The sequence below is a fragment of the Taudactylus pleione genome, unplaced genomic scaffold (genome assembly GCF_031769625.1).
Source record: "Taudactylus pleione unplaced genomic scaffold, aTauple2 ptg000019l, whole genome shotgun sequence".
NCBI classification, from domain to species: domain Eukaryota; kingdom Metazoa; phylum Chordata; class Amphibia; order Anura; family Myobatrachidae; genus Taudactylus; species Taudactylus pleione.
The window spans coordinates 15,346,178-15,370,898 of NW_028284421.1; the positions used below are offsets into that span (position 1 = coordinate 15,346,178).

General features: G+C 41.8%; 1 protein-coding gene across 2 annotated transcripts in view; it reads right to left on the bottom strand.

Moving 5' to 3' along the window:
* The window catches only part of BNIP2 (BCL2 interacting protein 2), a 96,884-nt gene that overhangs the window by 31,553 nt on the left and 40,610 nt on the right, over positions 1-24,721 (bottom strand). For both annotated transcript variants that reach the window (XM_088445599.1, XM_088445591.1), the window contains exon 4: positions 7,260-7,445. In XM_088445599.1, the coding sequence (XP_088301725.1) occupies positions 7,260-7,445 (186 nt within the window). The remainder of the gene's footprint in view (positions 1-7,259; positions 7,446-24,721) is intronic.

Sequence of the window (24,721 nt, forward strand, 5' to 3'; positions counted from 1 at the left end):
AGCAGAATATGATTAGATATAGATGTGTTGGAAAAAAACAACTTCTGTTCCTCCTGAAACATATATATATTTGCATAAGTCGGTATGATCGATCCACGTTGAACTATCTTGATGTACAAGTGTCGTTTGTCAATGGTAACATAGTTACGGGAGGTTTTTACAAACCCACAAATAAAAATACTTTGCTTCTTGCCAGTAGCCACCATCCCAAACCCCTTATAGGTGGATTGCCTAAATCTCAGATGATGCGGGTAGCCCGTATCTCCAGTGATCCGAGTCAATCTGTATGCGAAATCGATCACATTATCGACAAATTTGTAGCAAGGGGCTATAACTTACAGTCCTTACACAGAGCTAAAAAGGAGGTCTTACAAATTCCACGTGATCAACTATTATGTCCAGTGGTTAAAGATAAAAAGAACATGATCCCATGGAAGATGTAATTTCAGACCACAAGTCCAGTGGTCCAGCGAGCCACTAAGGCTCTGTGGCCAATCGTTAAGACCGACAAAGATCTCCCGTGCTTTAAGGATAAAGTACCCATGATTTGTTATACCAGAGGCCGTAGTATACGTGACATAGTAGTCCGTACTGATATCACTAATCTGACTCAAATACAACCATCTAAGCCATGTTTTCTACAAAGGCCCCCCGGGTGCTATAAATGCCTTCATTGTACCACATGTTCTCATGTGATCACTGGCGATTCTTTCAAACACCCACGGAATGACAAGTGTTACAAGATCAACTTTGTGTTGAATTGCTTATCATCTTTTGTAGTTTACATTATTGCATGTCCATGTCATCTGTATTATGTGGGACAAACTACACGTACCGTGAGAGAAAGAATGGCAGTTCACCGATCTTCGATTAAAGCAGCATTGATTAAAAAATCGTCTGACCAGCCGGTAGCGAGACATTTTCTACAACAAAACCATTCAGTTGCTTCCCTACGTCACATGGTCATTGATCAAGTTCCTATATCACTTCGTGGCGGCGGTAGAGCAGGCAAACTGCTTCGTTTAGAGACTAAATGGATCCACCAACTGGGCACTATTGCCCCAGCAGGACTTAATAAAAAGATCAATTGGAACATGTTGAGACCACAAGTCCATGACCGCTTGTTTACACACAGCTTTATCTGTGAATCGCCAAGTTTATTATCATTATTATGTTTATTTTCCATGTTCAATTTTATGTCCACTGTTCTCCTCGTGCATCTCCTAGGTTATAGTGCATTCAGCTAACCTTTCGATTCTTCATTAGGTGTAGGCTTCTTTTTATCATTGTTATATATTTTTTGATAAGTGCGATTAACATTTTCTGTATATTTGATATTAACTCGATGATTTTGATTTACATCGTAATTTATTTCCATGCGTTGTAATTGCTAATGCTAGTGCTGTCTGTGCTCTGGAAATATAGCACAGTAAGCATGATTTATGCATTCATTCAAACTGATTGTTGTTAATATTTGTTTCAGTTCTGCTTTTGCAGACCGGGGAGACAGCTTTTCCGGCAACTATCGGGTTGCCATGACAACCCGTCATTGCCATGACGTCATCTACATGGGACGTCCTGGAGCTCGTGACGCCCCCTCTCCCCGGTCTGCAGCAGAACATCGTGGTACAGCACTTACTTAAGGTAAGAGCGCGTGTGTGTGTTTGTTAATGTTTTCTTGATGTATGCCTTGACAAAAAAGCCTGAGGGCTTTGAAACATTGGCTAATGGCTAATCTTTGTTGGATGATTTAATACAAGACTTTTTCTATGCATATTAGACTTGGAGTGCCGCAGTTTTTTTGTCCATGTAATTACTTCTTTCTGAAGGCAACCAAGCAGCTGTACAATTTAATTTTGGAAGTGCCGGTCCAGCTCGGTTTCATTTTTTGGCCTCTATTCATGACCACAATGACTTTGAAATGAAACAAACAAGATGTGCTTTAACTGCAGACTTTCAGATTTAATTTGAGGGTAATTACATCCAAATCAGGTGAACGGTGTAGGAATTACAACGGTTTCTATATGTGCCTCCCACTTTTTAAGGGGCCAAAAGTAATGGGACTATCAACTCAAAAGCTATTTCATGGACAGGTGTGGGCTATACCCTCGTTATTTCATTATCAATTAAGCAGGTAAAAGGTCTGGAGTTGATTCTAGGTGTGACATTTGCATTTGGAATCAGTTGCTGTCGACTCTCAATATGAGATCCAAAGAGCTGTCACTATCAGTGAAGCAAGCCATCATTAGGCTGAAAAATCAAAACAAACCCAACAGAGAGATAGCAAAAACATTAGGTGTGGCCAAATCAACTGTTTGGAACATTCTTAAAAAGAAAGAACGCACCGGTGAGCTCAGCAACACCAAAAGACCCGGAAGACCACGGAAAACAACTGTGGTGGTTGGCAGAAGAATTATTTCCCTGGTGAAGAAAAACTTCTTCACAACAGTTGGCCAAATCAAGAACACTCTCCAGGAGGTAGGTGTATATGTGTCAAAGTCAACAATCAAGAGAAGACTTCACAAGAGTGAATATAGAGGGTTCACCACAAGATGTAAACCATTAATGAGCCTCAAAAACAGGAAGACCAGATTAGAGTTTGCCAAACAACATTTAAAAAAGCCATTACAGTTCTGGAACAACATACTATGGACAGATGGGACAAAGATCAACTTGTACCTGAGTGATGGGTAGAGAAGAGTATGGAGAAGGAAAGGAATTGCTCATGATCCAAAACATACCACCTCATCGTTGAAGCATGGTGGTGGTAGTGTCATGGCGTGGGCTTGTATGACTGCCAATTGAACTGGTTCCATTGTATTTATTGATGATGTGACTGCTGACAAAAGCAGCAGAATGAATTCTGAAGTGTTTCGGGCAATATTATATGCTCATATTCAGTCAAATGCTTCAGAACTCATTGGACGGCGCTTCACTGTGCAGATGGACAATGACCCGAAGCATGCTGCAAAAGCAACCAAAGAGTTTTTAAGGCTAAAAAGTGGAATGTTATGTAATGGCCAAGTCAATCCCCTGACCTGAATCCGATTGAGCATGCATTTCACTTGATGAAGACAAAACTGAAGGGAAAATGCCCCAAGAACAAGCAGGAACTGAAGACATTTGCAGTAGAGGCCTGGCAGAGCATCACCAGGGATGAAACCCAGCGTCTGGTGATGTCTATGCATTCCAGACTTCAGGCTGTAATTGCCTGCAAAGGATTTGCAACAAAGTATTAAAAAGTGAAAGTTAGATTTAGGATTGTTTAATTTGTCCCATTACTTTTGGCCCCTTAAAAAGTGGGAGGCACATATAGAAACCGTTGTAATTCCTACACCGTTCACCTGATTTGGATTTCAAATTAAATTTGAAAGACTGCAGTTAAAGCACATCTTGTCTGTTTCATTTTAAAGCCATTGTGGTGGTGAATAGAGGCCAAAATATGAAAATTTCTGTCAATGTCCCAATATTTATGCACCTGACTGATATATATATATATATATATATATATGGGATGTGCAGGCTCGGATAGGTTCGAGTTTGCACGTGGAGTTTGGATTTTTCCCTCCAAAAAAACGGAACTCAGAAAGGGGCAAAACGTCATCTTGCATGGACGAACATCATCATTCCTGGACTTTTGTCCAGGAATGATGATGTTCGTCCATGCAAGATGACGTTTCGTCTCTTTCGGAGTTCCGTTTTTTTGGAGGGAAAAATCCAAACTCCACGTGCAAACTCGAACCTATCCGAGCCTGCACATCCCTAATAAATATATATATATATATATATATATATATATATATACACACACACATATATATATATGTATATATATACACACACACATAATATATTATGTACACACACATATAATATATTATATACTAGCTGGGACACCTGGCATTGCCTGGATTGAAGACTGGATCCTAAAGTACACCTGCAGCCTTTGTTTACATTGTCCTCATCTATAACCCCATTCCACTGATCCTGAAAAGGACCCCACTGCTTCCTAACATGCATGCAAACAGTGGCGTAACTGCAGGGGGTGCGGTTGCTATGGTGCCCAAGCGGCCTCTGTGGCCGGCTACTCCCTCTGCAGCCAGTCACGCACACAAGGTGGGCTGGTCCAGTTAGTGCCGATGAGTGGGCCCCAGGTGTCAGTGGTGTTTATTTGGTGCTGATTACAGGTGGCTCACTGGCAAGCCGTCATGAAGAGACGGTGCCGCCAGTTGTGAGGAAAGCAGAGCTCTCAGATTGGCAGCCAATCAGCAGTGACTGCTCCAGATGGCTGCCGGTCCACAAGCTCCGATTGGCTCGCGACCGGCACCAGGTTCAAATTGCGCCGACTGTCCATGTCTGCTGCTGCGCCAGCTGTAATTAGCTAGCGACCTGGCCCCAAATCCACACCTGCTTCCTGCTGATGGCACACATGGGGAGGAGAGGCTACTGGAGGGACATGGGGAGGTGAGTTGCTGAGGTTAGTGGCCACTACTATTGTGTGGAATAATGTGTTATATGGGGCACTACTACTATGTGGCTGAATCTGTAAAGTGTATCACTATGTGGTATAATGGTGTAAGAGGCAATTCCTGTGTGGCATTATGTATAAGGGGCACTACTACTGCATGGCATAATGTGTATAAGGGGTACCTACTGTGTAGCATAACATGAATGGACTGTGTGGCATAAGCATAACATAGATGGGCACTGTGTGGGGGCAAATGTATGGTTTTTTTTTACATCTGAGGAGGGGCCCTTTTATAATCTTGCTATGTGGCCCACAAAGTTCTAGTTACGCCCTTGCATGTAAATAACAGAGGCTCTGGATTTAATATGAACTTGCATGAGTCATCAAGTCTGCTCAGACTGAGATTAAAAGGATACTTTTGTAGATTTCTCACAGGCTTTTGGCAGAATAACAGTTTCCACTGATGCCAGCCCAGGAACCTGTGTAATATAACATTGTCACCATTTTTAGGGATTGTGTAACAGTGTGTGGCTCTGACTAAGTTCAAACCTAGGCAAAAACCTAATTCTGATCAAACTACACCACCATGCCAAATTTGGTGGACCTAGATCCAAAACTCAAAGGACAAACAGACAGACACGCTTTCCCAGTTATTATATATGCAGAGGTTATAGCATCAACGTAACATAGCTGATGTAACATCACACAGTCTATTTGATGTCTCCCAAATTCATGTATCAGGATTCTCAACATATTCTATGCAAACCACCAACAATGTACTGTTCCAGATGTGTTTCAGTAGCTGGTTCTGATTGCTCCCAGAATGCTTTCACAGAGTGGTCACTTAAACAGCTGATAGCCAGTGTATCGATTTAATGGTGAAAGCAGGATATACTAATGGTGCTGTGCAGCAGGCAAGCAGACAATCAGATTGTAATTAACATGTGGACATGCACCAAATCAGACAGATGAATATACACATTAACAAAGAACTCATTATTTTTGCTGATTCAGTTGCTTATTTCAGGTTATCACAATATCCTTAAACCAAGAAGTTGGGGCTTTACCACAAAGGGAGGAGGAAATGACCTACTGTTAGTTGCCTGTTTCCAAGGCTTAGCTGTTAAAGGAAACTATCCTCCATGGGCAATGGAAACAGCAGCATAGAAAACAAAAACAGAAATAGACAGGAACCCTTTACAGTGCCTTTAATTAACGGGTCAACATATGGCTGCTTAACTGTTTGTTTAGTGCACACGCCTGGGATGCAGGTGTGCAGCCATGAAAGCATTTAAACAGTACAACTAAAGGCCCCCACACATCAGTGACGAATCGCTGCGCTCCTGCAACCCGGCAAAAAATGATCGTGATCTGCACATCGGTGGAATTTAAAATGATGACTTTCACCAATCCTGCGACGATCGCAGAACATGGATGGCTGGCGGTCGACATTTTCGGCTGGGGGATTGGCATTTCCGATCCAATCGCAGGAACGAGAGATCGGATGCCTGGTGTATGGGGGCCTTATCACAAAACATCCTGAGCATTTTAAATAATCATACATAAAAAATATATTAAAGTAGCAGATTGTAATCTAGTCCTTTATATATTTCATACATGCTCATTTTCATAGCAACAGTATGAAATAAATAATAAAAAAAGACACCAGTATTAAATAACCTTTAAAAAGGTTAGACCTGGAAGTAATGAGCAATCAAGATACAACAGCATTTGTATCTGAAATAATAATTTAGCATTTTTATCCTGTACAAAAATGGTGTGTACAGTGTCAAAGCATATCTCTTTAAGATCAGAAAAATTACTATACTCCAAAAATCAAATCATGAAAACTAAGGAGAACAAATTAACCAAAGTGCTTTGTTTCACTGTTCAATTATACCATTAATACATTCCTCCTAACTTCCACTGGTTCCATACCTCACTGTAAATAGTTGAAGAATGTAAATTAAATTATTATAGATGGCTGAGTGGTCTAACAGCATAATAAGTGTAGTAAATGCCATTATCCAAAATACTGTGATGTTAACCACACACTACTTCCAAAAAGAGAGTCCGTTTGTGTGAACACTGATGTCATGGAAATAAACTATGCTTTGCTAGTGATCTTAAGAGTCCATGCCTTTGGAGGAGTGATCAGAGGTACACACATCAAACTCACTGATGCTGAAACCATTGGTATGCACATTTTTAGCAAGAAACAGGGGATGAGTTACATCAATGGATGGGTACATTCTTCCGAATACTGAGATCCAGCCCAGTATATGGATTCTGTACCTGATGGTTTGGAAACAAAAATTCCTGCCCTTTACCATCTAAAAAAATATAACCACTTTCACATTTATAATTGGTTAAGCTCAACTTTTATATGTTTTTACTCTAAAGCCGGGGACACACTAGACTATATGTCGTCCTTATCGGCCAGTGTGTACCGGCTATGTCACGGACGATGCACGCTTTTGCGCGTAGTCAGTGGGGGCCATGCTGCCGAATGCTTGAATGGCCTTCGCTGCCGCTCCCGGCATCGGCAAGTGTACACCGGCCAGGTCCAGTCGCAAACGAGGTCGGTACACACTAGACATCTAGTGCGTACCGGCTTTAATCTCTTCAATTGTTTTATTTTATTTAAAATGTTAACTAGTGACAGGTACACATTAATAAGGAAATTTGTAGGTGGAATACAAAAATGATTCAATTAGTAGTTAATTATTTACAAATACGTACTACTTAATACTAATAAAAAAGGAACATAACAAAACAATGGAAATGTTACCTTCCCATTCAAATTCATTACTGTTTTCAGACGGAGTATCTAGATCATCTAAATCCAAGTCTCCACTTTCATCCAAGTCTTCAGAGAGGATGGAGCCATCGCTGCGATCCAGTGTTAAACTTAGGTTGGGAGCCATTAGTTTCCTCTTTGCCTTTTTACTACCATTTATTTCAACTGGACTAGGAACTAAAGGAAGAGAAAAATCAGTACACAGTTCTAGATCACAACGGAAACATTTGCACATAAATTACCACTACATGTTAATGATGCAATGGATTGATGCTTTGAAACCACAAAACAGGCTTTTATAAAACAAACAAAAAAATAAAAACAAAAAACATTTATTTAGCAGATTATAGCATTCCACGTGATATCCAGTGTATTTTGTACACAATGTGACTATGCAAGAGTAAAAAAAAAAAATATGACATAAGCAAGTTAATGAAACAGTTACCAGTGTAAAACAGAGACGAGGAGTCCAAGTGATGGTAAAATTTGTGTTCCTTGCATGCAGTGTGCTGGCCTTTGTAGTGAAACATCACATTAGACCAGGCATGCCAAACTCCGATGAGCATATTTTACATGACAATGATGGTTTAGTGCAATTTGATATACTTTTAACCTCAATTTTAAGAATAGCCACCAGAAAATATTAACAAAAATGTCTGATTAAAAACTCAATATAAACCACACCAAGAGGAGCAGGGATGCTTTTGATATAGGGGTACATATACTAAGCCTTGGAGAGAGATAAAGTACCAACCAATCAGCTGCTAACTGCCATGTTACAGGCTAAGTTTGAAAAATGACAATTAGGAGCTGATTGGTTGGTACTTTATATCCCTCCAAGGCTTAGTGCAGAGGCTCCTAAACGCGGTCTTCAAGGCGCCCCAACAGTTCAGGTTTTAGAGACATCCATAGTTGAGCACAGACGTTAAATCAAATTAACTGAGGTACTAATAAAGTCACCTGTGCTCAACCATGGATATCTCTACAACCTGAACTGTTTGGGAACCTCTGGCTTAGTACATCTCCCCCATACACTTGGCCAAAACAGTGGTAAATCTAGCAAATTGGGCTGCAATAATCCAGACCGACATGCCGGTTTTAGTTTTGGCGTGTTTAGTGGCTATATTAACTCTCCCAGTCAAAAGCATTAATCATAATTCAAACACAAATATCAGCCTTTACCAAGTGCTTTACAAAAAAATGACAATATACATGGGATTCTTCCCAATTACGCTCCGGGCGTTCACTGTAAAAAACAGCATGTGTATGCATTGTTTATTTATCTGGGTGTGGCAGGAACTGGAAGAAAGACTCATGAGATGTGCAGAATGGCTAAACAAGTTAATGTAGAAGTCAACACTGCCCTAGATGCAGACCCTGCAACATGACCCGTTCCACCAGGTACAAAATACTCTGCTCCTGGACTTCCCACTTAACGATTGCAGCCACCTGTGATGAAACACCCTTCTCATCAATTACCTAGTTCAACACAGTTCAAGTACAGGAGCAGAACATTTTGTACCTGGTGGAATGGCTCATTTTCGAGAGTTTAGATGAGACATACAATGGCATGTCTACTCTTTTCTTGTATTAATCTGAACTGAATCCCAAACTTAAAACTTAAGCCACGTATCCACTAGCCGATATTGCTCTATGAGCGATATCATGTAGTGTGTCCCCGGCAGTGTGTGCTCAATGTTCTTAACGACATTGAGCACACACACTGAACAATATCATGCACAATATCGTTCAGTGCCAGCTAACTCCCTCATCCCTAAACCTGCACAACCTGACTATATCGTCAGATTGGACAGCAGGTTCGAGCGATGATAGAGGTCATCAACAACCAGCGGGAGCGTGCATCGCTGGTCGTTGACGGCATATCCACTGGCCGATATAATGAACGATTTTATTGTTCATTTTATGGATACGCGGCTTTAGCCAGATCACTTGACTGCTACATACATTTAAAGAATCAGATTTATGCAATACAGGTATATTAAAAATGAACAGAAACTAATTTGTCCTTATTTGCATTTCTAAAATGGAAATATTAAGCAATGGCTATAGAGGTCACAGAGCTGAAAGTCTGAAATGTTGGTCTCCATTTAGTTTCTTAACTAAAGAGGAATGGGAGAAAGATTTTGATGCTACAGAATTTTTCCAATTAAATCCAGCAGCTGTATAACACCAACATGTTTCCAGAAGGACCACACGCTATTGTTATACTACAGCAGGGCTCTTCAGTAGTGTGCAGCTCATCATATACAAATTGTGATAGGAATTTCAAATAGTCATCTAAGAAGAAGTCTGTCTCACTCTCATTGCAGCACAGTCAAACGTGCAACTAAAGCGGGCTACGTGTTTCTCTATAATAAGGCTTCTTAATGAAGCCTCACAAAGCATGTATAATAGGGGTAATATATTCAGCACATTGGAGGGGAATAAGGGCTATATATAAAATGTATATTCTTTTGCATTGTTAGTGATCAGGTACTCATAATATACACACAGGAAGCCTATGTGCTACAAGTTGGTAAAGGATATCTATGTATATTGTACAGAGCCTGATTCATACAGCTGTAAATTTTTACATTCAGCAAAATAATTTTATGTGGGGAATAAAACCTAGATAGTTCAGAAAGATAATGACAGGGAGATTAAATGATTTGATCTATGACAGCTTTTACCTGCATCATGAAATATTAATTTCTTTAAAAGCAATTCCTGTGCAGTCTTTGTATAAAGTGCTATTACGCAACAGTACAAATGCAACTAACTATGACAAGATGGCATCTGTGGTTGTTGGTCTCATTTTTGGAATGTTGAGGAAATGCTGATACAGCTATTCTCCCAATAAGTCCTGTTTTATTATGAGAAATACAGCACCTGTGCTGTGCCAAGAGTGCTTAGAGAAGCAGTTTGCTTTCCACACCATAAAAGGCATTTGGAAAATAGAAGTCTAGCCTAACCCGCCCCCTAGTGCCTAACCCTAATACTCACCGTCAGGATGTCAGCAGTCGGGATTCTGACCATCGGGATGCAGACTACATCCCCAATGGAGGCTAAATATATGGGAAACTAAGAGCTGAATTCAATTAGCCGCAAATTGCTTAATGCAAATTTTTGCTACTCAATCCGTAATCTGCATTAACATTGGTGTCGATGGTGGTTAAAACATCTGTAAGATTACAGCTCCAGAATAGGCGAAAATTAGTAATCTTGTATTTGAAAGTTTTTAAATAGTAAAATATCTCCAATAAAGACATGTCATTTTTTATATAATTTTCTAGAAAAAGCAGAAAAATGGGTTAAGAGATGTGGGACATGTATGCCCAGGTGTTGTATTGATGGGAAAGGGGTTTTTGAACTTGCAGATGGGAGTTACAAGTGTTGTTTTCCCTTGTTTTTGCTAACTTATGTACACACAAATCACTAGACACACATTTTAAAATTACCCCAAACACATTTAATTAAATACACTTACTGGCTATTTTTCTATCGATTATAAAAGCTGCAAAAATTTTACACCATTTAACTGCCTCAAATACTTTGCTTATGGCCACTAATAATAATCTACATTGTCCTGCTATCGTATTTGCATTTGTTTGGGGTTCAGGGTGATTTCTCCTCTCTTTCACGCACTTCAATTCGGTTGCGCAAATCATCAACACAATGTCATTTCTAATTGATATGCACTGGAATTGGGAGTGCACTTTATGTGATATGTGCGGGACTTCACAGTACGAAACTCGCAGCTAACCGAATTCAGCCATAACAATGCATATATGAAAGGGCATACTTGATTCGCACTGTTTTTGCATAATGAGAAGAGATGAGTAGCCAATGTTGGCACATATTTGATCCCAACGAGCACCATCACATAGAAATGATCCCAAGCATGTTGGAGTTTATTCAATCTACCAGAAGAAAAAACTGGAAGCAGAAAGGACAGATTGGAGTTCTGTCAGGAGATTATTTATGACTCTGTATATCGGTAAACAGAGGGAAAGGTGGCCACAAGCTCTGGCCTCCATGAGAGCTATTTCAGAATACAAACATGGATAATGCTGGCCCCACATGGACTATTTGTTATGCATTGCAGCTTTTGTTTTTAAATAAAAAAATAAAATCTGATCACTGTGAGGACTAGTAGATGGGTTTACTTCACAGCTTGCTCTGATTTGTTCTAAACCAACTAATATACAACTTAAGCTTTATTGTAAAGCTCTCTGGATGTGAAGAACGTTGAATTTGTTAATTTTTATGTTTTAATTGACTTCAAACTGTAAAGTTACCACAATTCATAATTCACTTTTGGAAAGTAATGGTTTCATACAACCCCCTTCATTTTCATGTGGTATTGTAAATGCACAAACAAGATTAGATAATTGGCAAATAGCAATATTGTATGGCGAGCACACAATGGTCGGCTTTTACATTGTGCTTGTGTGTCACATACTTCAGCATTATCTATTAAAGGATAGTGCTGTTTCACTTTTGCAAACATAAGCAGTAAGTTCTTTTATAGCAGGATATCCACCTGTGAGCTATATTCTACAGTGTAAGGAAAAAAAAACACCTCATATAGATCTCAAAATTGCATTAGAATGTCATTTTAATTGAACTGCTTGGAGGCCAAAAAGAAGGTTTAAAGCTGCATAATCACCTAAGAAAACATTTTACACCACGTTTCCATTTCTCACAGAGCTAAAATTCACTGTACTTTATATATGTGTAAGAGAGAAATGTCCTTGACACTATACACTGCTCTAAATAGGGCGAATCAGCAGGTTTGTAAAATATTTTCATCGGTGGTAGATTGTGCAGCTTAAGTTGTTTTCCTCATAAACTGTATTGCAGGGAAGGGACTCGGGTGTGCAGACAAAAGGAGGAACCACAGATGGTTAAAACAGCAGGCATAGACAGACAGACTGAATAACATGCCGATATAGCTAGAAGGTAGATACTTGCGTGAGTTATGAGATGCTGAATAAGGGGTATAATAAACTGACTGATCCAACACTGGAAATGGCCAAGCTAAAGCAGACAGAGGGGGTACACAAACAGGAGGACACAAAACAAGAGGAAGAATATTTATAGCAAGTATTCAATAACCAGATGTGCATAGTAATGGTAACTAAACAGCTATCTTACTGAGACATTCCAGACACAAAAAATTAGAAGAATAAGGTGTCATTCAAATGAATAGATTTTAGGTCGATTTCTAATCCGGAGAAAAGTAATTAGACAAGGATGTCCTGAGTCATCCCTTAGCAATACACAGTGTCACTCCAGCTGTTAAGCTGCAAGCCCCCACATGCCTGTCAGACAGCAATGTTACAATAAAGCCAAGCATACATTATGCAATTATCAGCGGATTGGGGCAATAATTGCAAAATGTATAGCTGCAACTGATCAGTGACAAAAACTCATCTGATCATTGGTCGGCCGCATCTGGCAGTACATGCACTGCCATGGCCGATTGCCCGACATTTCCTCTGTTCCTTCACAGGTGAGGACAGCAGATATTGTGTGGCCATACACTGTGAAATATCTCACAATATATTGTCATGATATCTGCTCGATTAAGGCTGTCAGATAAAATGTATTCTATTCTTTATTCAAACTGCCATTATACAAGGTGGAGAAAAGTGTAAGGGGGCACCAAGGTTATGACTGATGCTACAACTCATCAACCCCCTTATTGGATTAATTGACTGGGACAGACTCCCTCCCAAACATTGTGCTGCTGACTGCACCCCACCGCTGCCTATACTGCGGAGACACACTGGCACACTATCTATAAAAAGGACATGCTGTTCTTCACTGGCACGGACTCAGGTGCCGGGAGAACCAGAGCGGTAAGACCTGGGCTGCGACAGCATGAGGGGAGGTTGAGCAGTACCCCAGCATTACAGTGTGCGCACCTCTGGGACATAGATATAAAATGTATTATTCAATACCAACCAAGGTTTCAAGAACTTTGTAATCTCTTTTTCATATTCCGGATCCCATCATTAAAGTTACCTCTGGTAATTTTTGGATACATTCGGTTTCAAAGACTCTTATTTTTTCAACCTTATAATTGCAAGTTTCCTGGCAATTTGTTTCTGTAACAGTATATCTATATATTTATTTTGCCTTGTTATCAACAATACATTTTTATTATTTTATGCTAAATTGTTGAACTCCTTGAGGATTTTTAATTATTAGTCAGATAAAATATCTGTTAATCTGACAGACATTTTATCTGACAATGTATATCCAACATAAATAATTAGCTAATAAGACACACAATGTAAATGCCCTCTCTCCAATAAACGATATTTTTAGTCAAAGATGATGTAAACTTTTATTTTTTTTTACAGTAAATATTTAATGTTATTTGGACCCAATGAATCTGACTAGAAAGATACAAGGATTCAAATTAATTAAAGGGTGGATTAGACAATAGTTGGCAGCTCTGCTGTTGTGTAGCCATAATGGTCAGTCAGATTATGTGTAATTCCATGTGCATATGGCCTTCTGCACATGGCCTAAATTCACCCATCCATGTTTAGCAGATGCAGTTGCAAAACAAATCCTGAAAAGGATGCTGCTTTATTTGAAGAGCGATTAGCAGCAATCATAATTTTATGAACACTTTAGCAATTAGTTAGAAATTATATTAATACTGGAATAAGCACTTTTATGCACTTTGGTATTCTTATAGTGTGTGTGGGGGGGGTGCCTAACCCAAACCTCCTCCCCGGGGTGCCCAACCCTAACCCTCCCTTCCCCTAGCCTGAACCTAACTTCCCGGTGGGGGTGCCTAACCCTAACTCCCCACGGGAACCCAAAACCTAACCCTCCTGTCTGCACCAGGCTTACCTTCGATCGGTAAGCCGGGTGTCGGACTCCCGGCGTATGGGAAAATGACAGGCGTCAGAATTTCTACGCCTGTCATTTAACCCTAGCCGGGATTAGACAGTCGGGAAGCAGACGGTCGGGATTCCATCCATCGGCTTCCCGACTGTTTCCCCATTGAAAATCTCTTTCCAAAACCATGAACATTAATATAGAGTTGGTCCCCCTTTGCTGCTATTAACAACCTCCACTTTTATGCAATGGCTTTCCACTAGAACATAGAAAGAAAAACCTGGTATGGAGCACTTGTTACTACTTGAGTCAAGTGTGTTAATATTATATCATGTAGGACCAGGGAGAAAAAAAAACAAACTAATATATTTAATACACAATTATAAATAATAATAATAATAACAATAATAATAACAATAATAATAACCATCAGTAAATCAAAACACTTCAAACATAATTGTAAATATTTAGATAAATATCAAATATAACAAGTGATTTGAGCTCCGCATCTAGTACAGTCTTCCTGGACTTCACATTTTCACATTGGATATAGAATTCATCTTATCAGTGGTGAACTCCCCTGCCCTTAACATCTTGTAGCTAATCTTGCTTACACCGAATTGTTTACCAAGCCCATAAACTTTTTTACCTTGGTTCAGAGGGATACATCATCTTTATATACTATACAGCAGATCTAATATAGGTCTTAGGAACGTTGATATAAAATCACTTATATTATACAGCGTTGCTAAAAGTTTTTCACATCATACGGCTCCATGAGCTAATTAATGTATTTAAATTTATGTTCTGTTTTGCTCCCGGGAGTCTATTATTATTATTATTGGTTTGTTATGATGCATTATTAAATATATTACTATTTCTTACAATCTGATTGTGCATGATATATTACCACACTTTCCTGAGATAGTACCATGCACTTCATTCCCATGATCTCAGTTTTTTAGGGCTTTGCAGAGTCCCTATACAGGGGAGCTACTAATACTATTTGTGTAAATTAATTAGACCCTTTTATCACAAGTGCCTAATACCTTTTATCTCCTTTACAGTTTTTGTATTTTCTACTAGAACATGGCTGCAAGGAATCACATCCATTCAGTTAAAAGAGCATTAGTGAGGAAGAGGCACCAACGTTGGGCTCACAGTTGGCATTCAAAGTAATCCCAATGATGGGGTTTAGATCACCACACTGTGGGCCTGATTCAGAGCCAAACGCTCTGACCAGAGCGCTCGCTCTGAATCAGGGCCCTCCTCCATGAAAATGGAGCGACCTCCTGGACGCTCGCATAGCTGTGGGTGACCACGCACAGCTTATGCGAGCGTCCATGATGATGGTCGCGAAGGTCAAGACCATCGCGACCAACGTGCTTGCGACGGAGACCCTGCGGTAGGGTCTCGCTGCCGCAAGCCCTGGAGTGATTTTTGCTCTATCAGTAGTGATGTCAGTGGGGCCGGCTTCAGACGGTAGGCATTCCCATGGGAGTGCCTCCGTCTGGCAGCCACGCCCCCGGCACGCCCACCAAAGGGGGCGTGCTGTCAATCAACAACGACAGCACGCCCCCTTTGGTGCGAGACCCGGAGCGACGTAGAGCCCGTCGCTATCCAGGTCTCGCGTATGCGCACGACGGAGCTCCCTCCGTCGTGCGCATGCGCAGTGGGGCAACATCGACCCGCTCACGAGCGGGTCTGAATGACCCCCAGTGCTAGCCAGTCATGTTCTTCCACACAAAAAAAGAAGAAGCAGCAAACTTTGTGCACAGGAGAACTGTCACTTTGAAACCATAATAGGCCTTCCCCAAACTGTTGCCACAGAGTTGGAAAGCATAATCATTCAAACAAGCTCTTAAGACCCACTACTTCATTAAAGCCTTCCAACTCTACATCTTCCTGCCTACCCCATCTGTGTCACTCTTGTTTGTCTGCCCCATCTTTTTAGAATGTAAGCTCTTTTGTGCAGGGCCCTCTACCCTCTTGTGCTTTTCCCTACTGTATTTTCATTTATCTCTTACTCCCCACTAGGGCAACTAACACTTGGCTGCTTATGTGGGTGTAAAGGTCGCCAATATATAGCTAGGTTTATTATCCGTGTCCTGATATGTATTGTAAGTCACTGGTTACTTATTTGTTTATGTACTTTGTAAGGCGCTGCAGAACACTTGTGGCGCCATATAAATAAATTATAGTAATAATAATAATAAAATTCTCTAGAATGTCAATGTATGCTGTAGCATTAAGATTTCAATTCACTGGAACTGAGGGACACTGTGAAGACTGTACACCAAGGCAGGAAAGGTAGCCTCATATCATTATTCCTCCTACATAAAACTTACAGTTGGCAGTAAGCACCACTTGGAAGATGAAGTGCTCTTGCAAACCAGCCAGGCCACCAGTTGATGAAGCATACAGTGCCTTGCAAAAGTATTCACCACCTTGGCTTTTTACCTTTATTGTTACATTACAACCTGTAATTTATTTTTTTAATCTGAATTTTATGTGATGGATCTGAACAAAAGAGTCTAATTTGGTGAAGTGAAATGAGAAAAATATATATATAAAAAAAATAATCTTTATAAATAAAATTCTGAAAATTCGCATGTGTATATGTAATCACCCCCTTTGCTATGAAGCCCCTCAAAAGTTCTGGTGTAACCAATTACCTTCAGAAGTCACATAATTAGTGAAATGAAGTCCACCTGTGTGAAATCTAAGTGTCACATGATCTTTAAGTATAAACACACCTTTTCTTAAAGGCACCAGAGGCTGCAACACCACTAAGCAAGAGGCATCACACCATGAAGACCAAGGAGCTCTCCAAACAAGTCAGGGACAAAGTTGTTGAGAACTACAATTCTGGGTTGGGTTATAAAAAAGAAATATCCAAATCTTTGATGATCCCCCGGAGCACCATCAAATCCATCATCAACAAATGGAAAGAACATGGTACCACAAACAACCTGCCAAGAGAGGGCCGCTCACCAAAACTCACAGACCAGACAAGGAGGGCATTAATCAGAGGCAGCAGAGAGCAAAAGGTAACCCTGAAGGAGCTGCAGAGTTCCACAGCAGAGACTGGTGTATCTGTGCATGTGACCACAATAAGCCGTACACTCCATAGAGCTGGGCTTTATGGAAGAGTGGCCAGAAAAAAAGCCATTACTTAGTGATAAAAATAAGAAGACAGGATTTGAGTTTGCCAAAAGGCATGTGGGCGACTCCCCATATGTATAGAGGAAGGTGCTCTGGTCAGATGAGACTAAAATTTAACTTTTCGGCCACCAAGGAAAACGTTACGTGTGGCGCAAACTACGGATGTGCAGACTCGGATTTACTCGGTTCTTATCGCCACTTTACCGCAAATTCAGATTTATTATATTGGCTATCCAAAACACATGATAGGCGATAGCCAATAAAATGCCGTTTAAAGATCCCAGTAAATCCGAACCCGCTCACCCCTAGCGCAAACCCAACACATCCCATCACCCCAAGAACACCATCCCCACAATGAAACATGGTGGTGGCAGCATCATGCTGTGGGGATGTTTTTCAGCAGCAGGGACTGGGAAACTGATTTGAGTCGAGGGAAAGATGGATGGTGCTAAATACAGGGATATTCTCGAGCAAAACCTGTTTCAGTCTCCCTGTGATTTGAGACTGTGACGGAGGTTCACCTTCCAGCAGGACAATGACCCAAAGCATACTGCTAAAGCAACACTCGAGTGGTTTAAGGGGAAACATTTAAATGTATTGGAGTGGCCTAGTCAAAGCCCAGATCTCAATCAAATTGAGAATCTGTGGTCAGACTTGAAGATTGCTGTTCACAAGCGAAAACCATCCAACATGAAGGCGCTGGAGCAGATTTGCCTTGAGGAATGGGCAAAAATCCCAGGGGCAAGTTGTGGCAGGCTCATACAGACTTATCCACAGCGACTTGCAGCTGTAATTGCCACAAAAGGTGGCTCGACAAAGTACTGACTTTAGGGGGGTGAATAGTTATGCACGCCAAAGTTTTCTGTTATGTTATACTAAATGTTGTTTGATTCACAATATAAAAAAAAAACACAACTTCGCAGTTGTATGCATGTTCTGCAAATGAAATGATGCACACCTACAAACAATCCATTTTAATTCCAATTGTGAGGCAACAAAACATGAAAAATGCAAAAGGGATGTGAATACTTTAGCAAGGCACTGTAAGTCACTCCAGAGAATGCTTACCACTGATACAGAATGCAATGGCGGTGTGCTCCACTTCAGATTATAGTGGGCATGGGGATCTGAGGTTCAAATGGGGCTGCTCAGTAATGGAAACCCAATCCATGAAGTTCCCAACTAAGTTCTTGTGCTGACCTTACTTCCTGAGGCAACAGGACATGCATTTTTTACTAGATATGCCTGGAGCTCCTATAACAAAGCAGAAATTTACCAAACTGACTATAACACAATGAAAATCAATGAGTTTTCTTTAGTTTGACCCTTCCTACTGCTATGGAGATTGCAAGGCTATATGTGTGATCTTAATGCATTTGTCAGCTTCAAAATGCCAAACACAAAAAGTGGAGGGGTGTCCACATACTTTTAGTCTATATTTTTTTACACAGACATGTACAGAAACATACTCCATTGACACTTTGTTAGGTACACCTGATTGTTAATTCAAATACCTAATAAGTAGGGGTGAGCGGGTTCGGATTTCTGAAATCCGAACCCCCCCGAGCCCCCCCGATCCGAGTCCGATCCGAGTCAGGCTCGACTTTTCCCGCCTGACTCGGATCTGAAATCGAGGCAAAACGTCATCATCCCGCCTTCCGAGTCTCGCGGGTTTTGGATCCTATATAAGGTACCCGCGTCGGCGCCATTTTCTCACTCGGCTGTGGACAGTGAAGAGGGAGGGTGGGAGTTAGGGCTGTGTAGTGTAGTGTAGTGTAGTGCTGCTGTTGTCCACTACTTCAAAGTCCATAGGGGCTGGCTGTGTTGTGCTGTGCTGCTGTTGTTAATAGGGGCTGTGTCCACTACTTCAAAGTCCATAGGGGCTGGCTGGACTGTGTTGTGCAGTCAGTTCTCCATAGGGGCTGTGTCCACTCCAAAGTCCTGTGCAGTGTCCCAGTCCTAAAGGAGTGCTGTAGTGTTGTCCAGGGGGTGCTCTGTCCATCAGGGGTGCTCCCCCCAAGTGCTAAAAAAATAATATATTTTCTGTGTTTGTGAATTGTGTGCGCAGTAGCCGCACGTGCATCAACAAAGTAGTGCCAAGCGTGCGCCTGTGTCATAAGTAAAGGGCCGGCTGGCTTGACCGTTAAAGGGTGCTGTAACCCCCGAAAGTACACTCCAGTCCAAACCAAAAAAAAAATTATTTTCTGTGTTTGTGAATTGTGTGCACTGTGGCTGCACGTGCATCAACAAAGGAGCAGCGCCAAGCGTGCGCCTGTGTCCCATAAGTAAAGAGCCGGCTGGCTCATTTCTTAAAGGGTGGTGTAACCCACAAAGTGCACTACTCTCCAGCAAAAATAAAATAATATTTTCTGTGTTTGTGTGCGCTTTAGCCGCACGTATATGTATCAATATAACATAAATGGAGGACCAAACTTTCTCCGATAAAAATAAAATAGGGAAAGATCAAGAACCTCTTCCTCCTAGTGCTGTTGCTGCTGCTGGGAGTTGTTCATCATCCCAGAGAGGAAGTAGGAACATCACTACTTTTACTAAACAATTGACCCTCCAACAGTCCCTAGCGATGAGGATGAAGTACGACAGCAGTCATCCTGAAGCAAAATGTATAACTGAGGCCTTGACTGCTATGTTGGTGTTAGACGTGCGTCCGGTATCCGACATTAGTGCAGTGGGATTTAGACAATTGATGGAGGTAGTGTGTCCTCGGTTCCAAATCCCGTCTAGATTCCACCTGCATCCTCAAAGCAGCAGCGACAAGCGTGCGTCTGTCTGTTAAAGGGTGGTGACACCCTCAAAGTGTGCTACACAAACAATTAAAATATTGTTCTTTTTTTTTCTGTCTTTGTGAATTGTGTGGGCTGTAGCCGCACCTGCATCCTTAAAGCAGCAGCGACAAGCGTGCGTCTGTCTGTTAAAGGGTGGTGACACCCTCAAAGTGTGCTACACAAACAATTAAAATATTGTTCTTTTTTTTTTGGTCTTTGTGACTTGTGTGCGATGTAGCCACACTTGCATCCTCAAAGCAGCAGCGACAAGCGTGCGTCTGTCTGTTAAAGGGTGGTGTAACCCTCAAAGTGTGCTACACAAACAATTAAAATATTGTTCTTTTTTTTTTGGTCTTTGTGACTTGTGTGGGCTGTAGCCGCACTTGAATCCTCAAAGCAGCAGCGACAAGCGTGCGTCTGTCTGTTAAAGGATTACATCGGTGACAGCATCCAAGTAGGCATGTCAGACAGTCCGTACCTGTACTGGCAGGAAAAAGAAGCAATTTGGAGGTCCCTGTACAAACTGGCTCTATTTTACCTGAGTTGCCCCCCCTCCAGTGTGTACTCCGAAAGAGTGTTTAGTGCAGCCGGGAACCTTGTCAGCGAAAGGCGTAGGAGGTTGCTTCCACAAAATGTGGAGAAGATGATGTTCATAAAATGAATTATCAACTCTTCCAGGGAGACCAGCCTCCAGAACGTACAGAGGGACCTGTGGTTCCAGCAGGGACGAATTAATACTCTGTGAGGATGAGGATGTACACACTGAAGAGGGTGAGGAATCGGTGGATGAGGAGGATGAGGATGACATCTTGCCTCCGTAGAGCCAGTTTGTGCAGGGACACATTAATTGCCAGCTTGTTTTGTGGGGGCCCAAACGAACCAATCATTTCAGCCACAGTTGTGTGGCAGACCCTGGCGCTGAAATGATTGATTTGTTAAAGTGTGCATGTCCTGTTTATACAACATAAGGGTGGGTGGGAGGGCCCAAGGACAATTCCATCTTGCACTTCTTTTTTTTCTTTGCATTATGTACAGTTTGGGGCCTAGTTTTTCTAACTGCCATCCTGTCTGCCACTGCAGTGTCACTCCTAGATGGGTCACGTGTTTGTGCCGCCCACTCGTGTCGCTTAGCATAGTCATCCAGCTACCTCGGTGCAACCTTTTGGACATGAAAACACTATTGTGAGGTGTGAGGTGTTCAGAATAGACTGGAAATGAGTGGAAATTAAGGTTATTGAGGTTAATAATAGCATAGGAGCAGAGAAACCAACAAATTCTGTGATTTTAGCTGTTTTTATGCTTTTTTTTAAAAAAATACAGATCCAAAACACAAAACCCAGAACCCAAAACACGGAAGGGTGGTTTTGGCAAAACCAATCCAGATCCAAAACACGAAGAAAGATCCAGATCCAAAACCAAAACACAAAACACGAAAAGTGGCCGGTGCACACCCCTACTAATAAGCCAATCAGGTGACAGCAACTCAATGCATAAAAGCATACAAGTATAGTAAAGAGGCTCAGTTGATGTTGACCAACACCAGTATAGGTTAGAAGATATGTGATCAAAGTGACACTGACAATGAGATGATTGTTTGTGCCAGATGGGGTAGTTTGAATATCTCAGAAACTGTGGGTCTCCTGGGATCTACACACACAAGTCTCTAGAGCAGGGGTTCCCAACCACGGTCCACAAGGCACACCAACAGTCCAGGTTTTAAGGACAGCCATACTTTAGCACAAGTGTTAATTAGTACTGCAGTTATTTTGATTTGACCATCTCTGTTCAAGCATGGATATCACTAAAACCTGGACTGCTAGTGTGCCCTGAGGACCGAGGTTGGGAAACACTGCTCTAGAGTTTACAGAGAATGTTGTTCAAAACAGAAAACATCCGATGAACAGCAGTTCTGTCCCCAAAAATGCCTTGATACTGAGAGAGGTCGGAGAAGAAGCTAAAGGGAAAGCAGCCATAACGCAAATAACCAGGCCTTACACCACTGGTATGCAGGAGAATATGTCTGAATGCACAACATGTCGGAACCTTGAAGTGGATGGGTTACAGCAACACAAGACAACGCCAGGATCCACTCCTGTCAGCTAAGAAAAGAAAAATGAGGCTACAGTGGGCACATGCTCACCAAACCTGGACAGTTGAAGATTCAAGAAGACTTGACTGGCTCGAAGAACCTCTGTTTCTGCTATGACATGCAGATGGTAGGGTCAGAATTAAGTAACACAAATACTTAGAGCCATTCTGTGTCAATGGTTCAGGTTGATGATGGTATAATGGTATTGGGAATGTTTTCTTTGTACACATATTAGACCCCTTAATACCAGATTGAGCATGTTTCAATGCTGCAGCCTACTAGGGCTGTGGAGTCTGTACACCAAACCTTCCACGCCGACTCCCCTATATTACAACTCCTTCATGAATGGCAAATGTATATTAAATGTATATCTGTAAAAATATTGGAACGGATTCAGAGTTGAGGCAAATTGGATGCAATATGCACCTGGGAAAAACAATGTGTCGCAGGGGGAAAATTAAAAATGCACAATATAATGTAAAATGCACTGTAAAAATAGAGCTGGCCAAAATGTGCATGCAGCATGTAAAATATTGCAGTATTTTATATAAAAAAAAAATGCATTTGCACACCTTGCTTGCAGTGCTGGCAAACCAGACAGACTACCACCAGCTGGTTTGTTCAAAAAGTACAATTTAAACGAATTCTAAATCAGGGCCATCATTAGTACTCAGCCTCTTCCCTGTACATGTGTTAAGGCGATCACATATTTATATAATATTCTAACTTTTTATATTAAGCTGATGTCCGAGTCAGTACATTTCTACAGACTCCACCCGAAATGGTCTCAGACTCCACAGCACTACCTGTTGCTGACCATGTGCATCCACAGTTTACCCAACTCCAATGGATACTTTCAGCAGGACAACGTGACATGTCACAAATCACAGGTCATCCAATGGACATGGCAACTGAGTTGTGTACTCCAAAGACCTCCACAGTCACCAGATCTCAGAGCACCTTTGAGATGTGGTGTAATGGGAGATTTGCAGCATGAATGTGAAGCTGAGAAATCTGCAGCAACTGCAAGATTACATCATGTCAACACAGACCAGAATCCCTGATGCAGGGATTCTCAAACTCGATCCTCATGGAACCTACAGTCAGGGCCGCATTATAGGAGGGGTGAACGGGGCGGTCATCCAGGGGCCCCCACACTGCCACAAATACTGTCCGGAACATGGCCACTCGGGACTCTCCCTGGCCGGCTCCTCCTGGCAGCATCACTTAGAGTCACAGCACACACTCTCCGACACACTGTGGTTGCAATGCTGACTATGGAAGGTCCACCCCCCCGCTTACAAAATGCCACGATTCGCGGGTGTATGGGTAGGGGGCGGGGCCTAACGATGTGAAGTGCCCACCCCTATCAGAAAGCTGAGGCTGCAGTTGTAACAGCAGGTACTACCTGTGTGTCTGTCCCTTTCTTCCTCTCTCTCCCCTTCCTCCCTCTGTCTTACTCCCTGTCCCTCCCTTTCTCTGTCACTCTCCCTCTCTCCATGTTCCTTCTTCACTCTCTCACACTTCCCCTCTCTCTGTGTTTCTCTCCCTCTCTATCTATCTGTCTATAGCATCTATCTATATATCTCTATCTATCTATTCCACACTCAAAATTTTGCTTTTGCCCCTGGCAGTGCATTAGATCATAGCCGCTATGCTGCCGGAAGTCAGTTCCCAGCAATGTCGCGGACATTATATAGTATTCTGCGACCTTGCCAATCAGTGGAGAGTCAAGAGGCAAGGTAAAGCTGAATACACACTAGACGATATGTCGTCTGATCTGGCAGATTGGACAACATATAGTCCACATCTGCCAGTGTGTACCGGCTATGTTGCTGACAAGGCACACTCCAGCGTGTCGTCAGCGACAACGTCCGTCGGACCTGCGTGCAGGTCCGCGGACGATATAGTCAGCGGGAATCATGCTGCCTAATGCAGCTTGGCCCCACCCTCACGCTGTCGCTCCTGGGATCGAAAAGTGTGTATGCACTTGCCGAAGCCAGGACCCCGCCTGGTCTCGCCACCTGATAGATTGTCCGAGTACACATCGTTAAGTGTGTACCCAGCTTAACGGGCATAGTAGTCGCTGTGTAAGGTTGTGGAAATGTAGTTTATGGGGCCCCCATATCTTAGTTGGCCCGGGGCCCCCACAAGCCTTAATCTGGCCCTGCCTATAGTGTGTGATTTCAATGTATCCTCAGAAACAATTATTAGCATCTGTACATCTATTGTGTTAGTCAATTAAAACACCTGTGCTCCAGCAGGATGATTTGGAAAAGATGTACTGACAAGGTTTGAGAAACACTGCTCTAACGAATGTTTCCAGCACCTTGTTGATTCCTGGCCACGAAGAATGCAGGCTGTACTGGGGGCAAAAGCGGGTTCTACTCAGTACTAGAAAGGTGTACCTAATAAAGTGGCTACAGAGTGAATCAATTAGTTTTGTTTATTGGCCATTTAAACAAACAATCTCAGCACTAAATATTAAAACTACATCGAAGCAGCCATATCAATGTGTAACTCTATATAAGCATTATTTATGTAGCCTGTAGTAA